Genomic DNA, 13,506 nt, shown 5'->3' with positions numbered 1-13,506 from the left:
TGGTAAGCTTGGGTGAACTGCTCGCTCCACTGCTGTAAGTGATTTTTCAATACTTGATACGGTTTAGTACAGTAAGGCTTGCTAAAGCAGATTACAGATGGGTATAATACAAGTCAGAGCAGGCTCCAGGTCAGCAATCCCTCTGCAAAAAGCAACTTCAAAGACCAGAACTTCTCCTGCCCCAAGCACAGCCAATACCCACAGTCCCATCCATGAACTGATACCTCGGAAAGTCCATTTTTCTGAAGCTAACACTTTGCACCCTTGGAGGGAACTTCTGCGAGGAGGCCAGTTTTGTTTGAATGCTCTGGGGTTTCCTGGGACTTTTGCATGCAGCCAGCTGGCATCTCTCCTGAAGCAGCACACGCTCGCTAACGAGAGAACAGGACCCCTCCAGCCAGGGACCTTTTCTGGTCAACACTCTCTGACACGGCTAAGAGACCATGAGGCTCTTTAGGGCTAAATCCCAAGAGCCGCAACCATCTCCTTTGCCAAGGACATCACTAATTCCTGGCGGTGGCTTGATTCCATAAGCGGCTCAGTGAGGTGACTTTCCAGGTCACCAGCTAATTGCAGGTGAAGTGCCACTGACTGTCTCCAGCAGGAGCGAAAGTTGGGAGCTCTGGGGAAGAACGAGCGTAAAACGTGTTTGCTCCGCTTCCTTTAGCTGCGCCAGCTTCCCCTGGGCAGCTAAAGGGAGGCAAGAAAGGGCTGGGTGGCTTGCAAGGATTTATGGCTGAGTCCCACTGCCTCTGCAGCCTGAGAAATCCTGGTATGTCACCGCCGCTGAGCCAGACAGGGGAAAGCGCTCAGCCTGGTCCATGGGTGGCCGTTTTAAACCTCCTGGTCCCCCCACAACCCCTGGCTACTTGTGCGCTGGAGAGGAGGAGGAGGTAGCCAGGGGACTGTTTATTCCCTATACATCTTCTCCTTTGAGTCTTGCCCATTGCTGCTGGCTTCAAGAGCCCCAAGATGGCTAAACCAACTCCTCTACCACCCTTCCTGTGGCAGGCCCCTCGGCATCTCCCCACCTCTGTGAGACAGTAAGGGGCAAACCAAGCCCTCCGAAACATGATGATGGAGAAACTGTGGTTAAAAAAAAGTCCTCCCTCTTCCAGCGCCTGGCGTTCCTGAGAGGAAACCACCCTGGGCTCCCCCCTGCTCGCAGAGTTGGGAGCAGTGAGTAATGCTCACAGGCTTCCCTGCCCGGCACCACATTCTTTTCTCCAGCATGTAATGGCCCAGAGGAGGAATAAACGGAGCCTTGCTGGAGCAGCCTGCAGAATAGCTGTGCATGCCGTGGCCTCACACCGGAGCAGCATCAGGAAGGGCTGTAGAAGGCTCAGCCTCATTTTAGTGGGGGGCTGGTTGCCTGGAACAGCAAGTGAAATAGGAAGAAAGGAGAAAAAAACACCCTGCAAAGTGTTAACTAATAGAAAACTTTGCCTGCTGCGCTCTGGAGCACGAAAATCAGCCCAGGTCCCCTGCGCCTGGCGGCTCTGCACCAGCCCATCGCTTGCCTTCTCCCTGTGCCCACACCTCTCCCCATCCGAGCTGCTCGGCCCCGGCGTTTTGCTGCTCTGTGGTTTCTCCCTCACCACCACCATCATCTTTTCTGTTGTGTCTCAACACATTTTTCCATGGCGATCTGTGGCCGTTTCAGGGAGGGCTGACGGCAGGAGAGCAGACTCATGGACCGGCGCCCCATTTCCCATCATCTCTTCTTGCCTCCTGGCCTTTTTCCTGCCCCGCTCCCACCAGCTCCCTCCCCAGGGGCTGCCAGTGCCTCCTCCTCACCCCATTTCCCCAAGACCCCAGGTTATAAGCCCAGTTTGGGCCCTGCTCCAACCTGTTTCACCTCTCCCCGTTGCAAACTGGTGCTTCTACTAACTCGTCTGCCCAGCCCAGTGTCTGCACGTACAGCCCTGCCAGGCTCCTACTGCACCTGGGGCAGCTGGGAGGGAGGCTGAGGAGATGAAGGGCTGAAACTAGCAGGTCCACCCTGAATACAGCATGATGCCGGAGCAGGATCAGGCCAGGCAGAGGATTAAAGAGCCAATGGAGCCTGTTCCCTGCCTTTCATCTGCTGTGAGCATGACACAATCACAGCCATTAGCTCTTCAAAGACAGGCAGGTTGGAAGAGCCCTGGGAAGCCAGCACGCCTGTGAGCGAGACTCTAAGGTCTGTCCTCCCTGATGCGGCAACACAGAGCATCAACATCAACCTGGCTTTGCTTTCCCTGGTCCCTGACCAGGCAGCCTTGTTCCTGTCTCCTTCCTTCCTTCCATAGCAGTGGCTTGCAGGCTTTGCGGTCCCCAACAGGGTCTCAGCTCCCAGTGTAGCTTTGTGAGGGTTCCCACTGTGGCTGCTCCTTTTTACAGAACTAGAGAATTTGATCCATCAAACAAAGCTGAAGCTTCACAGAAGGTTCAGAAGCCCAGAGGATGGGGACAAAGCCAAGACACCGTGCAAAACTCCTTCCTGGCAGAGGCTGGGCTAGAGGCAGGTATCTGCACTGCCCACAGCAAGTCCTGGAGCTGTAGGTGTCACTCACCATGCAAGAGCATCCTCCCTCCCCACACCCTTTTCCCAGCCCCACCCCTGCCCAGCCATCTGTAAGAGCCCAGTGGCCCTGCTCTTTGAAGTCAATTTTTTCCACTTCAGAGGACTTTCTCTTGCCTTCTCCCAAAAGCTGCTCCACCCAGCAAGCAGTTTGGCAGAAAGCACAAGGCCTCCCTCCCAGGGCAAACCAGGAGCAGGACAGACAAGCTCAGGCACACTGCCCCATAGGCCACAGACTAGCCAAAGCATCCTTGGCTAACGGAGAAGCCATGCTTATGGCACCACCACCACCCCACTTGCTTTCATCAGGCCAAACTGTGAAGGACACAAGGCAGCACACTTCAGAGGGTGCAGTCGGATCCCCACTAAGCCCAGCTCCGCCAGCAGTTCCCTATTGCACACACCAGCAGTATCTGGAGAGCTCCACAGCCCAAGGCAACCTTGGGAGACCTGCAGGTTTGGCAGGCTCAGCTCTTCCCCACTGTTATCGCCATGAGCCATCTGGCTCGCACACCAGACAGCCCGCAGCACCAGCATCCACCCCCAGTCAGATAGCTGACCTGTGCAGCCTGGTAAGGCTAGATCAGAGCACATACTAACTGTCAAGAAGTGGCATGGAAGAAAATGAACAATCAACACCAGTCAAGCCTCTATGGTGTGCACTTTTATTTGAACTGGTCTTAAGTCAGTGTACAGGTAGCCCCTCCCTCCCCCACATACTGGCACCACTTCTCCTAGACCCTGTGGGGGGCTGTAAAGCCTTCATTCACATCTATCACTGGGGAACACAGCCCGCTTGCTTGACAAATCGAAGAGAAAAAGGATCAAGTGTGTTTTGTTTTTAAGGCGGAAAGATACAAAAAGACACTTGTTGGGTTACATAATTTACAGACAAGCAATTATAACCTAATACCAGTAGCTGGCATTGGCTCCCTCCGAGCTGGGCTGCTGCCTTCACAGAGGCGAGTAACTTCCTGTAACAATGCATTATAACAATATTTGGAATGACTATTAAAAAAAGAAACAAATGTACAATCAAAGTCCTCAGATGCATTGTAGAACTTTGGGGGCGTTCGCTCCAACATGTTTCGTTTTAAGACTGCTGCTGACACCTTCACCGTTCCAGTTTTTTAATCCTGAGTCAAGCGCCAAAAAAAAAACAAATAAAGCCATGCCAATCTCGTCTTGTTTTATGCGCATTTATGGGTTTCATTTCATCACAAGGGTGTGGGTGTTGGTAACAGTCCGGTTTAGAAGCATTTGCGGTGGACAATGGAGGGTCCGGATTCATCGTACTCCTGCTTGCTGATCCACATCTGCTGGAAGGTGGACAGGGAGGCCAGGATGGAGCCTCCGATCCAGACAGAGTACTTGCGCTCAGGCGGGGCAATGATCTGCAGGGAAGAGGAGGTATCAGTCAGGTGCAGTGTCATACTACACTCACTGCCCACGCACGGCCCTGAGAGACGGAGCTGCCTAATTCCCTTATCTAGCCTTGGCCGAGATACCATGAAGTCCCAACAGGCTGAAGACACAACCTCACACGCCCACCTCCCTCCTCCCTGCTTTGCAGCCAGTATTTACACTAATCCCATTATTCATATGGTTGGGTGGATGCCACCTTGTCAAGAGCAAGGCCATTAAGGCTGCACCAGACACAGAAGTATGGTTTCTATCTTTTCTGGTAGGAGTTTAGCTTACCCCCCTCCACCCACTCTGCATTTCAGCAGTAACAGGGGTGCTGCAAGGTTCCCCTGACTCCATCCTACCTTGATTTTCATTGTGCTGGGTGCCAGGGCTGTGATCTCCTTCTGCATCCTGTCAGCAATGCCAGGGTACATTGTGGTACCACCAGACAGCACTGTGTTGGCGTACAGGTCCTTACGGATATCCACATCACACTTCATGATGGAGTTGAAGGTAGTTTCATGGATACCACAGGACTCCATACCTGCAAGGAAGAAGAAGTCTCAAGTCAGCAAGGGCTCAGACACAGCCAAGGAAGCCTGGAGAGCTACTACGGGCAACCAAGAGACCAGCAGCCCCTTCAGTGGGAAGGCACTACGCAAAGCCATGGCTCTGACAGGCTCAACCTCCTGTTCTATTGTCTCAAGTCCCTCAAACAGCTTCAGGCTGTGTGGAAAGTGAGGCTAACTGGTGGGACAGCAAAGACCTTGCTATGGACCAGCAATCATATGGTAACTGGCTGCCATGTCTCCAGGTCACCCTTCACAGAAAGGAGCATTGAGGGGCACAGGGTACCCTGGAAGAGTTGGACTTACCCAAGAAAGATGGCTGGAAGAGGGCCTCAGGGCACCTGAACCTCTCATTGCCAATGGTGATGACCTGGCCATCAGGGAGTTCATAGCTCTTCTCCAGGGAGGAGCTAGAGGCAGCTGTGGCCATCTCCTGCTCAAAATCTAGGGCGACATAGCACAGCTTCTCCTTGATGTCACGCACAATTTCTCTCTCGGCTGTGGTGGTGAAGCTGTAGCCTCTCTCTGTCAGGATCTTCATGAGGTAGTCCGTCAGGTCACGGCCAGCCAGATCCAGACGAAGGATGGCATGGGGGAGGGCATAACCTTCGTAGATGGGCACAGTGTGGGTAACACCATCACCAGAGTCCATCACAATACCAGTGGTACGACCAGAGGCATACAGGGACAACACAGCCTGGATGGCTACATACATGGCTGGGGTGTTGAAGGTCTCGAACATGATCTAGGGAGAGAAAAGAAGGGGTTGAGTCAATAGCAAAAGCCAGGGTTCTCGCTACAGGTCTACACAAAGTCCATGCAAGTGGTTTTACTTTTGTCCCTAGATAAGATACTTCTCTCCACTCCCCCTCAAAGTCCATGCTTATCTTGCCTGCTCTCTACCTACACCTGCCAGGTCAGAGCCTGAGCAGGGACACCACCACAACAGACCCATCCACATGTCACAGCAAGGAACAAAACAAATGCCAAGTAAACTACAGTACAGTCACTCAAGGCTGGTAAATGGATTAGTGTGCCTAGTCAGAAACAGCAGTTAGACAAGTTGCTAGTTCAGTCTCAGAGAAAGCCAGCTTAGAAGAGCAAACAAAACCTGTCAAGGTCCAGCAAAGAGGAGACTCAGGTCAGGAAAGGAAAACCCTGTAAAGATGGCAAAAAGGGAGAATAGTGGTGAAGGAGGAGAGAGGACAACATGGAAGAGGAGAGCTGGCCTGCAGCAACATCTGCTGTAGCTCCAAGCTCCAGAGCTTTACACACCTGTGTCATCTTCTCTCTGTTGGCTTTGGGGTTCAGGGGAGCCTCTGTGAGCAGCACAGGGTGTTCCTCAGGGGCTACTCTCAGCTCGTTGTAAAAAGTGTGGTGCCAGATCTTCTCCATGTCATCCCAGTTGGTGACAATACCGTGTTCAATGGGGTACTTCAGGGTCAGGATACCTCTTTTGCTCTGGGCTTCATCACCAACATAGCTGTCTTTCTGGCCCATACCAACCATCACACCCTGCACAACAAAGAATAAGCAGTTAAGTACAGCTGAAGGGCAAGCCCCACCGGGTGGATAGCCTGCTTTTCCCAAAGCCGGGTCTCCAATTACTGTCCCCACTCTATCAAGAAAGGCATTCAGCCAACTGCTCCAACACACACTGCACAAAACCTCTGCAGGAGGCTGTATTCCCCACCAGCTGTGTTGCAGTGCAGAAGCCTCTTGTGTTATAAAACCAAATAAAAGGGCTTAGTGAAGCTCAGTGCCTCTAGAGGAACCGCTTCCACCAAAATCTCCTCTCTTTTGTCCGATGACAGGCACGCCATTCACCTACCTGATGTCTGGGGCGACCCACGATGGATGGGAAGACAGCACGGGGGGCATCGTCCCCGGCGAAACCGGCCTTGCACATACCGGAACCATTGTCAACAACGAGCGCAGCAATATCGTCATCCATGGCTGGCTGCAGAAGAAGAGAAGAGAAAGAGGCATGAGCATCGCCTGTCACGCACCAGCCACCGAGCCCCGTCCCCGCAGCGGCAGGCGGGGAAGGGAAGGCGATGCCGCCAGGGCCTTCCCCACCCATTTCCTTCCTGCAGGCGCGGCACCGCTTCGCCGGGCGCCCGCTAGAGGGTGCGACGCCTTCCAGATTTCGCGCTGCACGGATTTGGGACAAAGGAAGTCCCTGCGCCCTCTCGCATTATTACCATAAAAGGCAATGGATGGAGCGCGCCGCGCCTCGCCGGCCTCGCCCGCCGCCAGCTTTCGGGGGGACGCCGGCGGCCACTCCCCCCCGCTGGGTGGGCGCGGCTGCCACGCCCCAGCGCCCCGCCGTGTGCCAGCCAGCGGGGCTCGACACCTCGCCCGGCTGCGCAGCCCCGCACAGCCTCTGCGGGTCATGCACCGTGCACACCCCGGCGCAGAGCAGCTCGGGCGGCCGGAGCCACCCCAAAAGCGCTCCCACAGCCTCAGAGGGCCACTGCAAGGAGCCGCGGCGGGGCGAGCAGTAGCCACCTCGCCCAGCCCACTAGCCAAGCGTGACCGGGGCTCTGTCCCATCAGACAGCGGCAGCACGGGTGGGATTAAAGCCAGAATCTTATGCAACTGCCGCCCGCCCCGAGGAGAGCGAGCTCAGCTCCGGCGCCTCCGACGGCGCCGGTTTAATCCGCTGGCAAGGCGGGGTGGGGGGGGTGCGGCGGCAGCTGCCGGCACATGTGCCAGCCCCGCACGGGGCAGCCCGGTAAGCGCAGTCGCTGTCCGGAGCGGGCAGCCTGCCTGCACAAGGGCACCGCCGCTGCCCGCCCGTTCCCCTTCTCCCCCCAGCCCTCCGCACGCAGCTTTTGTTCCGATGCAACAACCTCGCCCTGGGGAGGGGGTGCCGCCCCCCTTCCCCTTGCAAGAAAGCGCCACCGCGGCTGCCTGCATGTGCCCGGGCGGGGGGGACCGCGCCCCTCCCCAGCGGGGGACAACGCCCCCAGGCCCCGCCGCGCGGAGGGTCCCCTAAACCCCCCCACCGGCGGCTGGCGGAGGGGGGCAGCGCGGAGCAGACAAAGCCCCGCGCCCCTTCCCCCCCCGCCCCGGCGCCGCTCCCCGGGACACAATAGCCGAGCCGCCCGCTCCCCCCGGCCCCACGCACGGCCGTCGGTAATCCTCTTAGGAGGCGGATTAGCCCCACGCGCGGCAGGGGGGCGACGCCCCCACGCAAGCAGCACCCCCGAACCATTACTGAAGCTCGATCTCCTTCTACACCCCCTAACATATCGCAGCGCACGGCGGGCCGGGCTCCCCCACCACCAACCCCGCAAACAAAGGGCGCTCCAGGAGCGGGCACGCTGTTTTCCAACAAGCTGAACTAACCGAATATTAGTAATTGCAACGATTTAAGGGTAGAGCGCGGAGAGGAGCCCCCCCCACCCCGGTCCCGCTCACCTTCGGGGAGTTGCGCGGTCAGAGCCGGGGCGGGCGGCGCGAGGCGGCGGCGGGAGCGGGGCGCGCGCGCGCGGGAGACAGGCAGAGCTCGCAGCGGCTCCCGCCCGCCGCCCGCCCCGCTTTTTATGGGGCCGCCGCCGCCGCCGCCTCGCCATAAAAGGAAACTTTCGGAGCGCGCGGCTCTGATTGGCCCCCGCCGCGCCTCCCCGCCTCGTGCCGCCCCGCCTCCCCGGCGCGCGCGCACCGCCCCGCCCGGCGCGCGCGGCAGCGCCCCCCCGCCCTGCAAAGAGAGAAAATATTGGTGGGGGGGCAAAGCAGCCGGGGGTGGGGTGCGGGGGGGGTGTGTGTGTTGTGGGTGCCACCCCCCCCCGTTTCACTCCCCTTTGCCGGGCCGCGGGGCCTGTTGCCCCCGTGCTCGGCCCCCCGGGGGTCGCGGTGGTCCGGCCGCCCCTGCGCGGCCCCCCCTGAGGGGAACCGCCGCAACCCTCACACAAAGCCCCGCGGCTGGGGCGGGGGGGGCCCGGCCCGTTCGCCCCCGGGCTGTGCGGGAGCCGGGCGGGCAGCTGCAGCCCCCCAAGAGGGGAAGGGGGCACCTCCGGGGACCACGTGCTGCAGGACCCCGCTCCCCCCCGGGGGAGGGTGGCTCCTGCCTGCTCCTGCGTGTCCGCAGGCCGGGGGGGGGCCCGTGGCCTGCACCCCCAGGCGCGGGGCAAACACCAGCAACCCCCGGCGGGTCCCAGCCTGGAGCGGGACGCGGGGCCAAGTTCACTGCTGATGTCAGCAGGCAGCGGCGACGCGGCTCCTGCCAGCCCGCTGCCAGGCCTTCGGCCCTTGGACCCACCCGGGGAACCTCCGGGCACCCTTGAAGGCCGCGTCCCCACGGTGCCGGCGGTACCTGGGAGAAGGAAATGCTCCACCGGCTCTGACTCGGGTGCTGAGTCAAGCGGGGAGCCCTGGTCCCCGCTCCCCGTCCTGCCCCGGGCTGGCGGGGGTCACCGCGGGAGCAGCGATTTGCTCAGATTTGGGCAATATTTGTTTATTTCCTCTTCGATCCAAAGCTTGCCGGAGCGGGAGACGTGGCTGCTCCTGCCCGAGCTGCCTTTCTGCAATTCCCTCTTTGGCTGTTACGATCAAATACGGGTTGGAAATACAGGCGAGGGCAGCGTCCGCGGAGCAGCAGGCAGCAGCGACAAGAGGGCTTTGCCTCTCCAGAGCGTTGTGCGAACGCGGGCTGATTAATCAAGTTAATTAAGCAGCCCTGTAAGTAAAGTAGCAGCAGCCACTCGCAATCTGTTGCCGGTTAGGAGCACACAGACTTTGGCGTGTGAACCTTGCGTGTCTAATCTCGGTGGTTTGAAAATAGCAATGACAGGGGAAAAAAACTAAAACCTGGGGAAAAAAAAAGGTAAAAATGCCTGTTCTCCACGGACACCCCTCGCCCAGCATCATGGTGGGGGGAGCCCGCCCTGCCATCAGGGTCTTGCAGCCCACCCCAGCAAGCTCTTTGTCACTAGGGAGCTGCAGAGATCAGAGTGAGGGTGAGGATGGGGCCTGGAGGATGGGGTTCCCCCCCCAAACCACCAGCCGCCCTCCCCAGCGTTGGGTCTGGCTGAGGGGGGGACCCAGGCGTTATTCCTCCTCCCCCCAGCATTGCTCCCTGCTGTGGGACAAACAAAGGAGGAGAGCAGCAGGAGGAACCTGCAAAAGCCTGCTGAGATGGAGATTTGCAATTACCTGGGGGAGGGGGGGGAATATGGGACACCAGGCATGGATGGGGACAGGAGGAGCAGCCCTTTTCCATGGGACAGCATCCCCTTCCCCAGGAGCACCTTGCCCAGGAGCTGGCAGACGTGCTCCACTGCCCACCGCCACGGCTGCTCCCAGATGGGTGCTTTGGTGGGGACAGCATGAAGAGAGACAGGAGCCCCACGGGCTCTGCTAGACCAGACCAGGGTCATGCCTCATCCCTCAGTGCAGAGTTGGCCACAGTGGTGGACCTGCCCTGCCAGGCCACCTTAGGACCATGCCATCCTCTCCACACTGGAGGTGGCCATCATGTTGGAGCAGAGATACCACAGAACACGGGGACTGTCCCCACAGGAAGCCCTCGGTGGAAGGAGACCCAGCCTGGGCAAGCCAGGGTTTCCGCAGGGCCGTGCCGGAGCAGACCTGCCTTTGCACAGTCGTTTCCCTGCCACCTCGGGTGGATCGTGCAAGATCTCTCTATCGCAGCTTCCCTTGCAGTAAAATGGGAGTCATCCTGTTAATTACCTACCTCACGGGGAATTAATTAATGTTTGCGCTCTACTTTGAAAAAGCTGATTATTAATTAGAAGATTATACGTCAAATAAGGGGAGCCACAAGGCATGGGTACAGCTGATGGCCCTTGCGGGTGTTAAAGCGTGGTCCACGAATGTACTGATAAGGGGTCTGCAGGAAATAGCAGTGGGGAAAGTCCTACAATAGCACTGGGGTGATGGGTTTGGGATGGGGAATGTCAGCGGGAGGTCAGGACCAGGTGGGGAGGCCACCACGGCTCACAGGGGTCTTGGTCAGCTGGACAGGGCGTGCATGAGAGGGATGGGATGCTCTGCTCCACTGCATCCCGGTGAGCCGGTCAGGTGGAACGGGGCTGGGGAGCCACGGATACAAGAGAGCCCATTAGGCAGGGAGGGGAACTACTAGGCAATTAGTGTCTCTTGATTATTGGACTGAATCAGAAAGCAATCAATCTGCCAGCATCCGGCAGGCAGTAACACCGGCCCCGCGTCTCCTGGCTTTGGGGGGCGGTGGGATTTGGCCTCGCTGGGGATGGCAGGATGTGGCCCGCAGCACACAGCCAGGCGCCACTGCTTCCTCCCAGCCTGAAGACACTTTGGCAGTGAAGCCACCAGCCAGTCACCGTGTTCACCACCCAGACCGTGCACGGTGTGATGGTCCAAGACAGCTCCACTGGCCGCAGCCTGGGGCTCTCCTCCCGTTTGCTCCTGGGGTGTTGCAAGAGCTGAGACAAGAGAAAGGGGAACCGAGCAAAGAGGTCCCCGGCCGTTGTATTACGCTTGGGCAGACATCGCAGGCTCCCAAGTTTCCCTGTTTTGCTTCACTTCTCCCTGCTTGTCCTTGGCGCTTGGCTCACCCCCGCTCCGGACAAAACTATCCGGGGGAGGATCCTCCTGCCCTTCGCTGGCTGATACGGCCGGGCTTGAATTTCTGCTCTTGTGGGATAACATGTGAGCTCTCCTTTCCACTCGCTTCTTCCAGCCCTTCCCCTAGAGCAGAAGCCCTTTGCTCACGCAGGGACAGCGTCTGCTGCACATTTGGGGAGAGGAAGGTCAAGGGAGGGAAACAATCCCAGCAGCTTTTGGGGCTGGCTTGAACTTCTGCACACCCCCTTCAACTCCCCCCATCACTGCCCTCACCATGCGCTCGGGCCGCCGCTCTCTCCCTCTTGGTGTCGTGACAATGAGAAAAAAGGTGGAAACTTCTGAAACCAGACCAGTCGCTTTAAATCACCCTCCTGCAAAAATCACGGAGGTTTTTCGGAGCGTTGCCTTTCCCCTCCCTTCCTGCTCCCCAAGGGGAAGAGGGAAAGGCGCTGGCCACATCCCCTATTTCGCAGGCATGGGGACGATCCAGTGCCTTCCTCTTTTTCAATTCACTCCTTGCAGCATCAGCTCCATCGGGAATTTGCAGGAGGTAAAACCTAAGCAGGAATCCCAGGCCCATCTCCCCTTTTGGAGGTGTTCGGTCAGGGGCCTCACCGCAGCCCCCACCTCTCCCTTTACGGGGACACATTCAGCATTAAAACCTGAAGCAAAACAGCCCCTGACATTTTCCTGATTCGTTGTGTTGCATCCCCGATGGTAGCTCATCTCCAACGAGCTGCAGACTCTCTTCTACCCCTTTAAGCATCACTCCCCACTCTCGTACACCCCTCCCCGAGGTTCCTGCTCCTTTGCATTGATCCTCGAGCTCTCTCCAATTTATCAGTGCCTTTTGCAGAGAGAGATGAAAGCCTTTCCCTCCGCAGAACTCCATGTGCAAGGGACCGTTCTCCCCTGATCTGTGGTGTCCACGGTGCATCGAGCATCTCTCCCATCCACAGCGGAGGTAAATCATTATATTGTATCACGCTGGAAAACTGTATAAATTCACCGCTTTCCATCTTTGGGCCACCGATAGATATCCCGTGCCAGGTTTTGCTGAGGCCATTGGAAAGGGCACAGCCCTGCCCAGGTAGCAGAGGTGGTAGAAGGGGACACGTGTCTGGTTTATAGCCTGATGTCCCTGATAACGGGACTTTGCTGGAGGGGTTGAAGCCCTGAGCAGTGGTTTTTCTCCCCCCATTTCCCCAGCTGTGCCTGTCCTCGCTGCCTCTAGCCCCATCTCTCTGTGCCCCCGTTCCTTCCCCAGCCCCTTCATCGCGTACCCTGGGGCTGATCCCTGCACCAACATTTCCAGATCATGGCGCTGGCCCCAGGGTCCCCCAGCCCACGCAGGCAGCAGGAGACCAGGGCTTCGTTCCCAGCCTTGCAGGCAGCCACGAAAGCGGCCGGACACTGCTGGTGGGGGAACCATCCAGTGCCGGGGCTGCCCATCCTCTGCCTGGCTCCATCCTAGCCCTCAGCAGCCCTGCTGCCCTCCAACCCTCCCTGGGCTGAGCTGGCTTGGCCAGAGCAGAGCAAAGCCCTCCCTTCCCCCACCGGCTAAATGTGCTGCTGGTGTTGTCTTGGTTGACCTTGACAGCAAGAGCCAGTGAGGCCCAAGTGTTGAATTGTTTTCGGCCCAAGGTCATTCCGCAGCACAGCACGATTACACCGGCGCAGCCAGACCCCTGGGGTGATGCTAGCTGGACTCCCAGCCTCAGCCCTCCCGGCTGCCCCACACGTCTTTGGGGTCTGCTTCTCCCACGGCGATGGGACAGGTATAAACTAAGCCCTACGCTGGCCTCTTCCCCCGGGCGGAGAGCTTCCCCGCAGGGATTGAGATGGGTGGAGCAGCCCTGCCCCTCCAGCCAGGCTTGGCGTCAGCTTCAGGGGATATTTCCTCCAGCTAAAAACAGAAGGGGAAGAGAAAAAGCTGATGTTCCCTGGGCTTTCTCTGTAAGTGTCAGCCCTCTGGCCCTGCTCACCCCACCTGCATCGCCTCCCAAATGCCACTGAATGACCCCGCAGTTGTGATGCAGCCCTGGGGGGGGACTTTCCCACAAAGGATGCTCCCCCGGGGTTTGGTTACCTGGCCCACTAAAAGGCTCCCGCAGGTGTTACATGGTGCTGTGCCGAGCCGTATGGTGTATTTTCAACTGCTTCTTAATTACTTTGAGAATTGATTTTTCTCGGTTGCTGACAATAAAGGCAGGGAGGCAGCTGGACGGAGTTTTCCGCCCGTACAGTACCTAGGAAATGAAACAGATCCTGGGCTACCCAAGCATGCCGGGAAATTCACTTTGATCTCTGCTGGGCTAATGGCACTTCCCATCTGGGGACTTCAAGCCTTTAGCAGAGGTGACCTGTCCCACCTCGGAGAGGGAGGGAAGAGCA

General features: G+C 58.1%; 1 protein-coding gene across 2 annotated transcripts; it reads right to left on the bottom strand.

Annotated features, from left to right (window-relative positions):
- Positions 1-3,205: 3,205 nt before the first annotated feature.
- Positions 3,206-8,020, bottom strand: ACTB (actin beta). 2 transcript variants are annotated; one of them, XM_059826511.1, is made up of 6 exons: positions 7,966-8,020; positions 6,371-6,499; positions 5,815-6,054; positions 4,846-5,284; positions 4,333-4,514; positions 3,206-3,957 (listed from the first exon to the last, which is right to left on the bottom strand). In XM_059826511.1, exons 2-6 carry the CDS (start codon positions 6,491-6,493, stop codon positions 3,814-3,816), a joined length of 1,128 nt encoding a protein of 375 aa, XP_059682494.1. In that variant the 5' UTR covers positions 6,494-6,499; positions 7,966-8,020; the 3' UTR covers positions 3,206-3,813. The 2 variants fall into 2 exon arrangements, with proteins under 2 accessions (XP_059682494.1, XP_059682495.1); XM_059826512.1 differs by lacking the exons at positions 5,815-6,054; positions 6,371-6,499; positions 7,966-8,020 and adding an exon at positions 5,651-5,807.
- Between the last annotated feature and the right edge of the window lie 5,486 nt (positions 8,021-13,506).

This window comes from Gavia stellata, chromosome 18, assembly GCF_030936135.1.
Source record: "Gavia stellata isolate bGavSte3 chromosome 18, bGavSte3.hap2, whole genome shotgun sequence".
Classification (NCBI taxonomy): Eukaryota; Metazoa; Chordata; class Aves; order Gaviiformes; family Gaviidae; genus Gavia; species Gavia stellata.
This window is presented reverse-complemented; position numbering and strand designations above follow the sequence as displayed.

Excerpts from the sequence above, each read along its gene's own strand:
- ACTB (XM_059826511.1), bottom strand. The coding sequence starts at position 6,493 with ATGGATGACGATATTGCTGCGCTCGTTGTTGACAATGGTTCCGGTATG. Across the intron at positions 4,515-4,845 it reads CTTCCAGCCATCTTTCTTGG|GTATGGAGTCCTGTGGTATC; the intron begins GTAAGTCCAACT and ends TCTTCCTTGCAG. Across the intron at positions 3,958-4,332 it reads CCAGCACAATGAAAATCAAG|ATCATTGCCCCGCCTGAGCG; the intron begins GTAGGATGGAGT and ends TCTTCCCTGCAG.